General features: G+C 39.1%; 1 protein-coding gene across 4 annotated transcripts in view; it reads left to right on the top strand.

Annotated features, from left to right (window-relative positions):
- Positions 1–936: 936 nt before the first annotated feature.
- LOC129265135 (serine/threonine-protein kinase VRK1-like) overlaps positions 937–16,844 on the top strand; it is a 39,083-nt gene continuing 23,175 nt past the window's right edge. Inside the window, exons 1-3 of one of the 4 annotated variants that reach the window (XM_064101695.1) lie at positions 937–1,100; positions 14,117–14,200; positions 14,836–14,961. In XM_064101695.1, the coding sequence (XP_063957765.1) occupies positions 14,188–14,200; positions 14,836–14,961 (139 nt within the window). In that variant the 5' untranslated portion in view covers positions 937–1,100; positions 14,117–14,187. Of the gene's footprint in view, positions 1,101–1,196; positions 1,462–1,581; positions 1,725–1,933; positions 2,185–14,116; positions 14,201–14,835; positions 14,962–16,844 lie in introns of those variants that run through there. The other 3 variants (XM_064101696.1, XM_064101693.1, XM_064101694.1) reach the window with 3 other exon arrangements.

Here is a 16,844-nt window from a genome sequence, read left to right as displayed (position 1 = left end):
ATGTTCACTTGTGACTCTACCTGCACTGCTCCCTTCTTTAAACGGAAGTGGTACGACTGTCTGTGCATCAGAACCCCCTGCTAACTCCTCAGAAGACACAATACTGTCCATTTTACTAGTCTTTTGGCAGCAGGCAACCGGCCACTGGTTCAAAAGCTTGATATCTTAGAAATAAGTATTTCCTTTCATTTCAATCAAACATAGTTCTAGAGGTATGAATCCTTAATTACAGCTGTAATTGATTGGTGTTTGAAACTTCATGAACCTGGTATTGTCTGAAACTTAGTCAGCGACTCAGCAGACAACTGTCAAGACTGTTGGAGTATTGACGTTGTTGTGTACCGTGTCACCAGCTAATGTACTCCGTAACATAGACGCAGATGGGTTAAACTCTTTCATTCACATTCAGCAAGCCACTCAGAAGTCAGAGTCAAAGCATACAGTGTACAAATAGTGAGTCAGCAAGCAAAATTTCCGAAGACTTCACTAGGGCCCTACGTCAAAATAAGTTAGATCCAATCTAGTCTAACTATTTGCATCACGTACATGTCTATAATTTACAATTGCCATAAATCGGCTTTCTTAAATTGATTTCCTTTTCTGTAATTAAATAAAATTAGCTTTGTTAGTTTGCTCAGATTCAGATCCTGTCTTGCGAATATTTTCTGACTGAATTCCCTAAATCTAATTAAATTCTGAGCTATAGTATAAACGTTATTTGTTAGAGCAGTGAACAAGATTATCAATTGTCGACATGATGAACATGCCTAACGCCAACAGTAATTTAAAACAGAGAGTCAGAGTAACGACAACGAGTGACGTTTTTAAGTTAGAAAAGGTGCTAAGTGATATTATTATTAAGTCTAGAATTCCGGCAGTCTAGTACATGTATCTACAATAGTACAAGTTGAAACACGGCCAGTCAAGCTTAGGCTTAGCTGATTTTTTTGTGGCAGTGTCACTGTGTCAGTGATTGGAGTTGGAACTTTGGCCCTGGCTTACTTAATCAATGTTGTTGATCAGCGGCAGACACAATCCGGCCACACGCACGGGGAACACATACAGTACAAATAATACGGTACCGGTACAATGTCAATACAGTGAGTAATACAGCCTGAAATAAGCAATGAGCCGGACCTGCGCCAACAACAAGTTGAACAACGACATGCATTCAGGGGCAGGGCCAGGGCATCGGCAGTGCAGCAGGTGATCGTAAGGCCGAGGTCCTCGGGAAGCAGGCGGCGTCTACGGTCTGGGGTGTCCGCTGCTGAGTGTCACTCCCAGCCCAGTGCAGGCGCAGGCCCAGGCAGCAGAGCAGAGTTGAATTCAGGCTGGCGTTCGGAAGCTAACTCGGACATGCACTCGCTACGCCTACGGCTACGGCTACGCCGCCGTTAGAAAGTCTAGCATTGAATGAAGGGACCTCTATCTACGCTAGTTAAAGTTTAACATAAATTTTCTGTAAATGCCAGGTAGGCCTACGCCTAAAACTGCTGCCTAAGCCAGACTTAAGTCTAGACATGTCAGACTATTCTCTATAATGCTTCCAATTCCTCTTCTCGATCGAGTCTCGACGTTAACAAACGCAGTTAATTACGATAAATGGAGATACCGGTATTTGTCCGGTTACCTATTTGTCCCGGTCTAGACTCTTTTTCCGAAACTTTTGTTCGGTCTCATGATTTTTCAAAGTGGATAAGCCTGCTACGACTTATTATATTTGAGTAAGAACGACTGCAACAGCTTTCAAGACTAAGCCATATTTTCGCTGAGTTAACTCTGTGATATAATACCGGGGTACCTACATTATTTACAAAATTTTGTTGAACCCGGAACCAGCAAATCAAGTGGCGCGCTCGCCGTTTTTGAAAGTACGAGTGTCTTACGATAACGGCCGTAGATTTGCCCCGAAACTCTGGCGACGTTTACCTTCGAGCCGCGCTGGAGAAGTACAACGGTACGATACTCGTGCGGCGCGGCAAACAAAAAGATCAAGGCCTAAAGGCTAAAGCAGAAACAACCAGCTAGCGGCATATTATTATTAACGTTAGATTCTTTTGATGAGCGAGCATAAGTCGAGGTGATATAGCCTTTACTTAATAATAGGGTACAACCTGAAGTCTGAACCAGGCCACGATCAACGCCACGCCACGGTACCGGTAAGATATCGACCATTGTAATAATGTAAGACAAAAATATTAAAACTTAAATTTTAAAAGTAAACCATGTAGGGGCCTATGTATTTTATGACTTATTATATGTAAACCTTGATTTGAAGTTGATTGAAGAATTATTGATTTTGCAGGTCAAATCAGAGTAGGCATCAAAGAGCCTTTAGTTTAGACTTTGTACATGTGATCAAACTCTCATTCAGATAATGTATGTTACTATGTAAGTCACCCTACTTCAGTATTTATTCTCCAAACCTGAGATTTTCAACCTATGCACTAACATGATGGCAATGCAGATGCTACTTACGAGATTGTGATAGTGGAATTTTACTGCGAATTACTTTACATTTAGCTTAATTTTGGTCGAGTTTTGAGAATGAGACATATCCTTTGAAGCTTGAGTTTGATGTGTGGGACATTTACAGGCTTAACTTGTTACAGTTAAAATATTTCCAGGCCTTACTTTAATAGGAGTGAAGCTGATTAAGTAATTTTGTCTGAGATATTCAGTTGCTAATAATAGTAACCAGCTTTACAATATAGTCTCAGAGATGGAGGATAGACTTAAATTGATAATGATAGAGGAAGGGTGAAGTCAGCGAAGTAGTGGTCAGTGGTGGCAGCCCTGAGAAACTTTCCCAGAGTGCTCCTTTGACAGGATCAATAATTCAATAGTTCCTAGTATCAGTAGTTTGGACACAAAATCTGAAAGAATAAGAAAGGAACTCTATCAGCATGATCAGTATCAGGACTTGAAAAGAGCAAAACTAGGAAAAACTCAACTAAAACAAATGACGTTTCTCATCAAAGTGAATCAGCCTCTTTCTGTATGTAGTAAAATTACCATTCATAGATACCAACTCTGACTGTATAGAATGTGAACGTTGTGAAGGATGGTTTTGCATGAATTGTAGCGGATTATCATCTTCTGATTTCTGATTATTTCAAGAAGTTAGAGCTGCACACTGGTTTTGTGCTCAATGCGAATCAAGAGCAATTGAACTGAAGCCGTTAAAACCGATCAAGTTGTTTAAGAAAAATACTGTAGCAAATTCTTAGGCGAAGCAAATGACAGAATTTCAAAACTGGAGTTAGAAAGTGTAAAGTGGAGCTCAGTGCAGGATCACTGTTATGAATTAGACCATAAACTCCAGATTTTGACTGAATCGGTCAGTGAAGTACAAGCTGATCTCTCTCAAGGTTTGATGTCAGCTTCAGCCAGTGCTAAGAGATATAGTCCAGATGATCTGAAACTGTCGCAATCTGATGTTGTGTCTATTTGTAAAGGCTGCATGGAGGAAGAGAGAGAAAAGGCTCGGAGGCGAAATAATGTGATACTACAGGGGATACCAGAAGTAGATTCGGATGATTCGTCTACAAGAAAGGATCAAGATACTGGTTTTGTAAATGACATTCTAAAGCAGCTTGACATACTGTCTAATGCTCAGTATGTAGGCTATGTCACACCCTAGATGCTTATTTCAGAGGAAGATACAATGATAGATGAGAAACTTTGTTCAGGACCATCAGATTTTCGACTTTAAAGAGGATCAAGATGTGAAGACAAATATAACTTGTTTAAGGACATTATTGACAAATTAACCGAGGAGTTTGTACCCAAGTCAACTGCATCTTCAACTACTATTTAAAGCAGAACCATTATGGATGAACTCTGAAATCAAATCTGCAATCAAGAGGAAGCACAAGGCATGGAATGTTCATCAAAGTCAAAGGTCGGCTCAATCTAGATGGGTTTTCAATCGTATCAGAAATGAGACTACAAGAGTTATCAGTCAAGCCAAAAGGAAGTTTGAGTCCAAGTTGATCTCAGAATTGAAGACTAATTCCAAGAGTTTCTGGAAATATGTTCAAAGTAAACTCAAAATAAAGCACGACATCAGTCTTCTTTCCAGACCTGATGGATCTTTGACGTCTGATGATGAGGAGAAGGCAGTACTTTTGAACAATTTTTTCAGCTCTGTGTTTACGAAGGAGGATTTGATGACCATGCCAGATATTTCTGACAGAAGTTATGCCGAACCTTTGACATCTATCAACATTGACACTGAAAATGTCCTTTAAGTGTTACAATCATTGGACCAATCCAAATCTCCAGGCCCAGATAGGGTACACATCAAAGTACTCAAGGAACTCGGTGAACATGTCACCCCAATACTCTCAAATATGTTCAATGCATCTCTGGATGAAGGAAAAGTTCCATCTAAGTGGAAGCTAGCAGATGTAGTTCCATTGCACAAGAAGGGAGACAAGACAGCTCCAGGAAATTACCGTCCAGTTAGTTTGACAAGTGTGGTGAGCAAAATAATGGAAACCATGGTGAGGGAAGAAATAGTGCAGCATATGGATGAAAATAGTCTGTGGTCAGAGCACCAACATGGTTTTCGCAAAGGAAGATCTTGTTCATCTCAACTTCTAGAAGTGATTGAAGATTGGAATAACATTCTGGATAATGGTGGTAACGTGGACTGCATTTACCTCGACTACCAAAAGGCTTTCGACAGTGTTCCCCATGATAGACTGCTGAAGAAACTGCATGCTTATTAAGCCTGAGTCATATCGATTATTTTGAAAAACGGTGTTCGACAGCTTTAATTCGATCGAACATCGATGCATCGAATTTTAAAGGCGGGAAAATCGAGTCAATTTTTTTTGTTCCGGCCGTCGCGTCGATGCGCTAAGCACGCACTGCATGCGCTAGCGCTGGCATGGCCGGGTGAGCGTTGCACAAGCAGATGACAGAGCAAAGTTTGTTTGTATTTTCCATGATCACAAAACACAAAAAAAGGCCGGGGACCAATGCAGAATTCTTCCCAAAATATCTTCAACAATGATATTTGCAGATGACAACATATAAGTTTAAAATGAAACAATATTAAAGCCATGAATCACGCAGAGTCGATCCGAATGATTTTTGGTCAACTAACATTTGCAGTCCAGACTCGCATCGCACACACCTAGCCCCGTCCGCAGCCCCGTACACTCACTCTCCCGAAACGACAGGCGTGCTTGCCAGCAACCAGCAGAGAGCACTGTAACTTGCCTGAGATCGTGTAGTTGGATCCAAAATGAGCTACAAATTGATGGGAATAATTATAATACGTAATTTTCTCTGGATGGTCATTTGAATTGGTATTCAATGCTGATATAACGAATGTGAGGAAAGATTGTAGAATATGAGTTCTGACGATGTTCCAGAATTAATCCTGATATGATAATCCATTTTTATTTCACAGACACAAGAGCATGCGATCGAAATAAATACAAATGACTCGGATAGAGCTCTAAATTCATTTAAATTATTATTGGATGTTAAATAATTACGATTTACATGTAGGCAATAAGATTTGATGGCCATACTAAAAATATTAACGATGTCAGCGAAGTATGTTATGTTCATATGGAAGTATTAATATTGGCATTATTTTTATTTTATTCCATCTAGACGTCTCCGAGAAAAGAAGCACAATGCGCATGCGCGTTCGATGACGTATGACACATTTTCCATTCATGAAATCAGAGCCCAAAGTTGGGCACAAACTAACTTCAAATTGATGGAAAAAAATAACAAACGCAATTTTCTCTGTTTTGTCATGTACATGTATAATGTTATTATATGGTGATATTACGATCTTGAAAAGAGTTTCTGCATGTTGACAATGTGCGAGAATCAATCCTGACGTGATAATTTTTTTTTTAGACAAGTGCACTCACTCAAGTCGATCGTCATGTGATGTCCGTCATTGAAAATTAAAACGAAATACAAAGTTTCACATCAAGCTCTAAATGCATATTAATGATTATCATATATAAATTATTGTTAAATATTACGATTAAATAATATTCTATGGTCATGATATTAATATTGTTCATGAGTGCAAGGTATATTTTATGTTGGTCTCGGCAACTTTCTGGTTTGATTAAAGCACAGTACTGCGCATGCACGATCGATGGCGATGACTTCCATTCATGAATTCATTGTGCATAAATTATCTCGGCACAAGCAGACGAGTAAGAATAGGCATCATAATTGCACAATCGGTTTCATTTTGGGGGAATATAAATCAAGTAAGTAGTAGTCAAGTTGGACATTACTGTTTATTTTAATGATTGTGTGAACCAAACGAATCGGCCGGCCGACGTTTTTTTTTTTTTTTTTTTTTTTTTTCCGATGCACCGATTTTGCAAAATCTGCACCGGCGCTCGATGACATCGATCGAACACCGATTTTAAAATCGATTCAACTCGGGCTTAATGCTTATGGTATCCAAGGGAAGATTCTGAATTGGATTAAAGCATTTATCAAATAGGAGCCAGAGAGTAAATGTCAATGGATCCTTTTCACATCATGTACCTGTTACCAGTGGAATTCCTCAAGGGAGCGTGCTCAGCCCCGTTCTCTTCATTATTTTTATTAATGATCTCCCCGAGGTTATATCTGGTAAATCATCGACAGTTAAAATGTTTGCAGATGATACCAAACTCTACTCTTCTGTCAACAATAATAATGATGGTGAGATGTTGCAGCAAGACTTGGACAGTCTTTCAAATTGGTCCAAAACATGGCAACTCCCCTTTAATACATCAAAATGTAAAGTGATGCACCTAGGTAGGAAAAGTTCAGACAGGATTTATAAAGTGCAGAAAGATGGTATGATTTCCGACATTGCATCAGTATCAGAGGAGAAGGACTTGGGAGTTACTTTCGATGATAAGCTCAAGTTTAATCAGCAAGTCGGAAGAGTTGTTGCTGCAGAAAATAGGAAACTAGGAATGATCAGACGCACCTTCTCATCTTTTGATAAAGAAGGATTCCTACTTCTGTACAAGTCACTAATAAGGCCTGTCTTAGAATATTCCTCATGTGTATGGCATCCTATCTACAAAAAAGATATTGAGAAGCTTGAAAAGGTGCAACGAAGAGCCACCAAACTTCTGGCTTCATTAAGGGACCTCAGCTACCCTGCACGCCTCCAAAGCATGAAACTGCCTTCTTTTGCCTATAGTAGACACCGATCAGACATGTTGCAGATCTTCAAATTAGTGACTGGTATTGAAGACTTTTGTGCAGACCAATTCTTTACACTGTCTAGATAGTAGATCAAAGAGAACACATGGACACAATTTGAAAATTCTGAAGAATCGGGTTTGTTCAAAGCTGAGACAAGGTGTATTCTCTCAGAGAGTTGTCACACAATGGAACAATCTACCAGATGAAGTTGTGAACAGTCGAACTGTCAACATGTTCAAATCACGTTTGGAAAAGGTGTTTAAAAGGTCCCTGAACATGTACAATCCAGATGAAAATTTTCTTTGTCCATGCTCTACCCATGCCACTCAACGCCAAATAAGTTTTAGGTACCAACGTTTGGATACAGAGGGGCAAATAAGTTGTGTATAACTTTATGCCTACTTCCAAGGTAAATAGATTATATCATAACCTTGTTCATATAATGAGTGGCCTAGATCTAGATCTGGGGCCCGTTTCTCAACACCTGGACAAGTTAGTCATATCATTATCCACCAACCAATTAACCACGGAGTTGGTTCCATCCAATCTTACTAAACCCGTTTCACAAAAGGCTTCCTAACTAACGTTAGAATGCCTTGACTTGATATCGATACTATCGCTAAAAAGAGCAGACGAGACGTAGATCTAGCCTTAGTCACAAAATAGCATAATTTTCAAAAAGAAAAATTATGACAAAATTGCAAATACTGTGTCTGTGATGAATTGTAAAATACACCTTTTCAAAATAATAGCACAGGTAAATTATGCATCATAATACCGGTACTTACACCATGAAGACTGGAGCATTGAATTGCTGAGAAAATTGAATTATGAACAATTCATTTCATTACTAAAGTAAAAAATCACATGTGGACGTTGAGATGGGTACCCCCGGCATATCCAATTTTAATAGTTTACAAAAGTAAACCATAACGGTTTTCTTTGTAAAATGATGATAATTATATTAGTTCTTCTTCAAGTTCTCCAAGCAACACTGACTGCCTCCTTCAATCCTGAAGATTCTTGCAGTATGACTAGTACCGGGTACTGGCAGGTTCAATACACTGGGTGAACAACCTACTCTTTTTTTTTGACTGACGAATAGTGTATTGGTTTTAACGTGCATAGGTTGTGACTTTCCTATACACAGGACCAACATTTGCATCCTTTCTGATGGACAGAGTGTTTTCCAACTGCATTCACACCCGCACTGTACACAGCGATGAGGCATGCTGACACACAACGCTAGCATCAGTTTTTGTCTCACCTGCAAAGCAGAGTGAGACTATAGGCTCCGCTTTTCCGACGGCGGCGGCGTCAATATCAAATCTTAACCGAAGGTTAAGTTTTTGAAATGACAGTATAACTTGGAAATTATATGGACCTAGTTCATGAAACTTAGCCATAAGGTTAATCAAGTATTACTGAACATCCTGCCTGAGTTTCAAGTCACATGACCAAGGTCAAAGGTCATTTAGGGTCAATGAACTTTGGCCAAGTTAGGGGTATCTGTTGAATTACCATTATAACTTTGAAAGTTTATGGATCTGATTCATGGAACTTGGACATAAGAGTAATCAAGTATCACTGAACATCCCATGCGAGTTTTAGGTCACATGACCAAAGTCAAAGGTTATTTAAGGTCATTGAACTTTGGCCATTATGGAGGTAATTATTAGATTGCTGTAAATAACTTTCAAAGTTTATAGATATAGTTCATAAAATGTGGATATAGGGGTAATCAAGTATTACTGACAAGTCTTAGATCGCATTATCAAGGTCAAATGTCATTTACATGAATGGTGTTTTTTGTGAATAAATATTGTATAGTAGTTTTCAAACCAGCACTGCTGCTATATTGAATCGTGCGATGCAGGTGAGACTGCCAGAGGCGCTTCACTTGTTTTATTAGACGTCTTCTGGCATGCTGCGGGACTCGAACCCACGCAAGTTGAGATCTACGATCTTATCCGGAACAGGCGCTCTAACCGACTGAGCTACACTGCCTCGCTCCAAACATCATGAAAATGTAGTTGAACATAAACTTTTTAAATCTTTGATACTGAAACATACAATTTGACAAATTCTGTGCATAAATTAGAGAAAGAATTTATCCAAATGTTAATAGGGGTCTGAAAAATACAAATACAAGTCCAATTATGGATGGCATGATGTGGTAGAATCTTTATCGATTAAATTATTTTACTATTTCAAAATGAATCGTTATGTGGTGTTTTACAGACAGTTTTTAAAGTTTCTTTGTATTGCAATTATCATTGAATGCATTATCCCACTTGTTCTGTGATGTAATTTCAATTTCTATGATTGATTACGTAGGATTGTCATTTTCAAATTTCTAGGCACTTTTGCATATCATAGTCTACCCACGTGATGCCACTACGTCATTAAGAAAGAAGTTATGACAGGTTCGGAGGTGTCATAAATATTTAGTGAGGTTGTTGTACCCGATCTTGGCAAAGAGGGCTTAGTGAAACGGTCAGCGGACAAGTAGCTCACTATCTCCGATTTAGTCAAGAAGTTAGACTTATGATGGTGTTGAGCGACGGGCCCCTAGACTCTAGTCTAGTCTGAACGTCTTCGCCTCCTGAAATTGCCATCACTCAGTCTCAGTCACACTCACAGAAGAAAAAGAGGTGACATGATCGATGTACTGTGTACAAATATCTGCATGATTACTATGATACAAGTTCTGAGCTTTTCTGTCTGAGAAATGGTGATAAAACAGGTGGTCATTCCTTAAAGCTAGAGAAAAGATATTCACCTCTTGATGTGTGTAAGTTTTTCTTTGCTCATACTCCCATTCCACAGAGAGCAAGACCTCTGAACATGCTGAAAGACTGCTGTAAGACCATGAAACTTCCTTGATCTTTCACGAACTTTCAAAGATCTCCGAGGTCTTTCACGATTCCTGATGGATATTTCAGTGGTCTTCGTGGTCTCCATGATATCCAAAACTTTTTGAAACGGTTCAAAACAGTCTTTCAGCGGTCTTACAGGAAAGTGGTCTTTTGATGATGGTCTTTCAGCAGTCTTTCAGTGGTCTTTCAATGAACTTTCAAAGTTCTTATTAGTCTTTCCATGATCTTTCGGCAGTCTCTCAAGATTTTTGTGGAGATTACTGTAGTAAGACTCATGAGAGATCATTGAAAGATCACTTGTTGCATAAAAGATCTCAGAAACACCATTGAAAGATCTCTATAGGACAAGTCCAAGACCAGTAAGACAAGAAATATCCATCAGTCTCTCAGAGTTCTTTGAGGGGTCTTTCTGAGCTATTCCACAGAGATGACAAATTTCAATGATCTTGGAGACTGCTAAGACCTTGCCAATTTTTGGTCTTTTGGTCTTTTTGGTCCTTCAAAGGTTTCCTCTCTGGAATGGGGGCCTAACAGAGTGATAGATGTGTGGAACAGTCTCCCAGAAGATGTAGTTACTGCTTGTTCAGTGATTGCATTTAAGAATAGACTAGACAAGCATTGGGAGAAGGTTGCCTACGATTTTGAGTGATTTTCGATTTTTGTGTGTTTTTCATGGAATTTTTTGCTGTCTATAGCTATGATACTACCCCTGCCACCCCTCCCTACCAACACAGGTCGTGCATCTAATTTTGTCTGAAGGAGAGCAGCAATAGACATTCTGCTTTGATCGATGAACAGGCTTAGTCCTACAACATCGTTGGAGTAAACTAAACTATGTTGGCTCCACTCAATGCATGGCATGGGGATGACAGAAAAGTGTCAGAACATTGATCTAGATATTCTAAGTTAGATCTAATGTTAGACTCTAAAGACAAAGTCAAGTAAAAACAAAGATGGGTTGGGACCTGGGGTGGGGCCACTTCCATTGACGTGTGGATACCATGCGTGACCGCGCGTCCATGGGGTTTCGAAAAGCATCCTGAAGAAGTAGACCTAGAATCTACAGTGCGTTTCAGAAAAAAAGGTAATCCAATTCTAGAGGGATGGTATTCGAATTATATTTAATTTTGGGGAATTATTCTGCATGGGTGTGAAAGAGATTAGCTTTCCATTGATACCCTATTTGTGCCATGCATGACCAAATTAAGTGATGATCATGTTGAAGAAAACAGGTGCAGATACCACTTTTTCCAAGTTTTTTTAAACTTGATGAAAGGGCAGATGCAGATGTACACGTAAATGCTTTCATCGATGCCTGAGCTGGCAAAAATCTTGACTGGACCCTTTTCTTCCAAAGGAGTGTAAGTGGGCAAATGTAATTGCAAATGATTAACGAGGAGATCGTACCACAGTCGTTGGACCAACATTTTGAGAGGCAGGTTCGAGGAGTGTACCTGCATCTTTGATGGATTCAGGACTAGCACTCCTGTCCTTCGTTCCACCATCAATCGAGATAGACCCAAAGAAATCTTTGGACATCAAGTTGTTGCCCTCAACCATGAAGTAGAATGGCCACCAAGATCCCCATGTAGTTTTTCTACTGAAATATATATTCTATACCCTTTTTTCATTATTTTAGTGTTTTTGACACCCTTATTATGTTACGTACGTAACAACCAAAAAATTACACGGGGGCGGCGGGCGAATTCGCCCCCGAAAGTCCAAAAAGAGCCCCGGAAAAGGGCTAAAAACATTCACACGAGGGCGACTGCAAAACTCATAATCGCCCCCGTCAACACTGTATATTTCACAGTGGCAAATTGTCCATAGACTGTTTACAACGAATAGACGTCTCGGCTCAGCGAATCGGAGACCGCTGATTGGCCAATCGCGCAGATCACGTCATCACTACGTGGTCGCCAAAATAATTCCTTCGGACTGCGTGCGAATGTATCGATAGCGATAACGATATCCGGTCACATTGTCTACGCGGGAAATGGTCTTGGTTCGTGATCGGATCGCTCCAGTATCGATCGAAAATTATCGAGACTCGGCAATTTCATGCATATTCACGCGACGCTCCGAAACCCGGAAATCAATTGACTTTGTACACGTTGCGATAGACTCTACAGACTCCAACGAACACGATGCTATATCAACGCTAATTCGTAAGATTTTGACCGAAAATCAAGAAGTAATCGAAATTCGCTTACCTGTTCGGTATCGGTGAGAAAATAGATCCTCCGAGAATACCTTTCATAATTCATATAAATTATAGGAAAGTGAAATTCTAGGTCGATTTTGGTACGAGGTGATAGAGTATTGCACACTTGTTTTGGTGGAATACTGTGTGGGGCTACGGAAGGCTTGCACTGCGCATGCTTACTATATTTTCATTCATAAATTGGCTCTCGGCAGTGGCTGGATGACGTCATGTAATAAGCAAAATATACACGCCCGCTAGTGTTGAACGCACCGCATGTACAGTACATCTTGTTAAAGCAGAGCCTGCAGCAGAGCAGCCCTGCACTGCTGACCAGCATCCCTTCAATGTGGCACACACACACACCCCCCCACACACACAGACACACACACACACAAACGCAAAAAAGCCGCGAAATAGCTCCAGAAATTGTAGCCCTGGAAAGTGGAAAAAGAGCCCTGGAAAATGAAAAAGTAGCCCTGGAAAATTTTTAAGTTTCTCCAAAAAGAGCCCTGGAAAGAAAAAAAGTAATTTTTTGGTTGGTACGTAACCACCACCCCCCCCCCCCCCCCCCCCCCGGGTTGGGATCACTCACACTAGTGCGAGGTTAGTACTAACCTCGCACACAGAACTGCATTTGGCAGTGGATTTCTAACTAAACTTAGTGGGTCTCGCGTGCTGCGATGCCACTTCTAGCGTCCAAAACACACAACTTCTAATGGCTTGATTTTTCTGTGCGTGGCGGCATGTAATGAACCCTTGACTCGAGTGGGTTGAGATAGCCAGGATGCTCCTAGAGAGTAAAAATCATACACTAACGTGTGCTTACTCTCCACAGAGCCAGGAATTGCGTCCCATTCATGTGCCCCCCCCCCCCCCCCCCCGAGATTTCTACTTTCCATTTAAAAGATCTAGCCCTTATCATGTAAATCTGATACAACTTCATTTCCGAAATTTACTTTAAAAACAAGAAAAATACTTAAGATGGTGACAAACCTTGCCGATGTTTACATCGCCAAGCTAAGAGACGCCTATCAGAGGATGTGCGTCTCGTAGCTTGGCGAAGGATAAAGAGAACAAGACGGCGACGTAAACATCGGCAAGTTTTTTCCCCGTCTTCTCAAAACTTTTTTTTTCTTGTTTTTTTAATGAGTTTTTGTTTAAAAATGAAATCAGTATCGTAAAAATGTCGGAAATGAAGTTGTATCCCATTACATGATTTAGGGCTAGATCTTTTAGAAGGAAGGTAGAAATTTTGGCGGCGAAAATTTCATTTTTTTTTTAGTGGTACACACACATGAATGGGACGCAATCCCTGGCTCTGTAGAGAGTAAGCACACGTTAGTGAATGATTTTTACTCTCTAGGAGCCTCCTGGCTAGCTCACCCCTTCGATTTCTCTTTAAAACACACTTTTATTCGGAGGTTGACAAGCAAAAAAAAGGGAGGTCATTGCTCCAAAATGACAGATTTTGGAACAATAACCTTCTTTTTTTTTGCTTGTTAATTTTTCTGACAACATCCCCCTGAACAAGCCCCCAGCAGCCCCTATGTAAAAATTGTTTCCGGGGACAGTGAGGAATCTGTTTGTGTCGATCTAGATACAGTTGGAAAAAAACTTGGTCCATTGGAAAGGGAGCAAATGTTAGTCCCAATAGGAGAGCCCCAATCTCCAGTATACATGTTCTATTCTTCAAAAGAATGATTTTGTGTAGATTGTCTCAAACATTTGGCTGAATTTAGTTTTGTATAATTTTCCCATTCTTAAAGACATATTCAATTTAGGTAGTTTGCTTTATCCATTGTTGCCTTTTGTCTTACTGCTATCTACACAGTATCAGCATTCACAACCTGCATGGCATAGGTTTAACCTCTGTTGATATATTCATCTACTACATCCAAGAAAATGCCTCCCAAAGGTATGAGTGAATCATGTACATTGTATATCTTCTTGTATATATGGGCATTGGTTTTTAAAAGACAGTGTGAACATCATTTATTCTTTGATAACTTGGCAATTGACTGCTTTCTTTTTTTTAATCAAACTTGGATAATTGGATTGTAGTTAAGGACTTCAAAGACTCGATATTGTAATTTTGTCAGGTGATCAAATGCTAGAATTTACTCTCAAGTTAAAAAAAAAAAACATTTTTTCCTAAAACCAATAGTAAGAAATCAATGGGAATAGTACTCATTGACCTGTTCATGGTTAGCTAGTTCTGTTCTACGTGAGCGCTGAAAGGCAGCTTGCGCCAAAGTCAGGGTAATGATAAAAATGATAATAACAATGGGCCTCGGAATAGTTTGTTTCTAGATAGATGGCGCTATAAAAATTACTATTATTATTACTATTACACAAGCCTCTCGCTACTGGTTGCAATCAATTTCAATGGCCAACCAAGATCACTGTCATATATACACTGTACTGTGCATATTTTTACCTGGGAATCCTCAAAATGTTAATCTTGAGTTCAGTGACACTAACTCATTACTATATTGATGATGTTGCAGTAATTAAGATCTTGAGAATTCATTATTTTCTTTGTGTGTTCAGGTCGCAAGAGAGCTTACAAATTTCCTGAGACTCTTCCAGAGGGCGAGGTCTTGAGAGATATACGAAAAAAAGAATGGAAACTTGGAAAACCCATTGGACAAGGAGGATTTGGAATGATTTACAGAGGTTAAATTGTGACTTGGTTTACACTCACTTTGTTGTTTACTTTGATTTTTATCATTATTATTATCATCATCATCATTTAATGATCAATCAAACAATGATTGATCATTCTGCTATTAGAAGTTTCCAAGAGTAGGGGAGACTGGGGTTAGTTGAAACATTGTAATTTTCTTTAACGTCTATAAATAAATTTCTGCAATACTGCCCTTAATTTATTGCCATTATCAACAGCCATCCACCATATTACAGACACCACATGTGCAACAAGCCTGGTGAAGTTAGAAAGGAATTTTTGTTTTTTCACCTTCTGAGTAATTTTTTTCTCTTTCAGAAATGTTTTATTATCTCAGAGAAGTTTATAGATCAAGTTGGCCAGTTTGGGGGTATAATAGACACTTGTACCAAGCTACAAAATGAGGTTATTAATATGCCATGGTGAAGTCCCTTTTTTGTGCTGTAAGCTTATAAATGTCAAATGGGCCTCCGGGGTTAGTCGGAACAAAATTGAAGGGGCTAGTTGGAACATGTTCCAACGTACCCCAAACATAATTATGAATAAAAACATTGGATATGAGAAAATATGTATGAAGTATTTCACACTCTTCTGAACATGTATTGTATACAATGCTTGTTTTGTTTCCCAGTTAGGTCTGAGTGTGCATTTAAGGCCTAATGCAATATTAACCCTTATCAAACGGGAGGGGGGTCAATTTGAGCCCCCCCCCCCCCCCCCTCAAGAAATTTTGTCACTACGCCATCGCGCAAATTTTTTTACTACACTGCTCGCTGACTTTTTACTTTCAAGTCTTGCGCATCATTTGATACCAAATTTGCGATGCCTTGGTGCTCGGTTTCGAAATTACGCAACGATTTGTACGTGCATGTCGGACCCAAAATTGCTCAAAACATGATTCCATGTACAAGGTCAATGCAAATTGTGTTTTTCAACCAAAAATCATAAATGTATGATTATTTTTTACTTTTGTTGGTTCAAATGGATTTATTTTATGCTATTTATGATCGCAAAAGAGTCCCCGACAAAGTTCATTGGAAAAAACAATTAAAAAAAAAAAAGTTAGAAAAAACAAAGAAATACAAATAAAATAAAAAAATGCATAAGAAATTATATTTTTGCAATTTTTGGTGGATATTTCTTATAAATGTGAAAATTGATACTCTCACCAAAACTTGGCATTCTAATAGCTTAATAAATAGAGTAAAAGGCAAAAACATACAAAAAAATTTAGGGCAAATTTCATATGCTTATTTGCATAATTCTTTAATTGAAAAAATGTAAACAATTAATTTTTGTCTTGTAAATTTAAAGGTCAAGTCCATCTCAGAAAAATTTTGATTTGAATCAATAGAGAAAAATCAGACGAGCACAATGCTGAAAATTTCATCAAAATCGGATGTAAAATAAGAAAGTTATGACATTTCAAAATTTCGCTTATTTTTAACAAAAGAGTTATATGAACGAGCCAGTAACATCCAAATGAGAGAGTTGATGATGTCACTCACTATTTCTTTTGTTTTTTATTGTTTGAATTATACAATATTTCAATTTTTATGAATTTGACGAATAGGACCTCCTTGTCTGAACATGGACCTATTACGAATGGACAATCAACGAATCCCCTCCTTTGACCCAAAGACCGTCGCCGCTAATCCTTTTATAAACAGAGCGCTGGCAGCTGACACCCATCAAGCCGGTCGTAAAACACGCTCTCACTGATGGACAGCGGAAATCAATTGTACGCTGCTCCTACCCATTGCGATGTTGTTCGTTCACTTTATCAAAAGCAACGCACAGCAGCGCTATGAAAATGATAGCAGAAACAAGAAAACAGGCGTGCATAAACGTATTTTTTACGTACATCGCTAAC

This window comes from Lytechinus pictus, chromosome 7, assembly GCF_037042905.1.
Source record: "Lytechinus pictus isolate F3 Inbred chromosome 7, Lp3.0, whole genome shotgun sequence".
Classification (NCBI taxonomy): domain Eukaryota; kingdom Metazoa; phylum Echinodermata; class Echinoidea; order Temnopleuroida; family Toxopneustidae; genus Lytechinus; species Lytechinus pictus.
The sequence above is the reverse complement of the archived record's forward strand: the minus strand, read 5'-3'. Positions and strand labels throughout refer to the sequence as shown.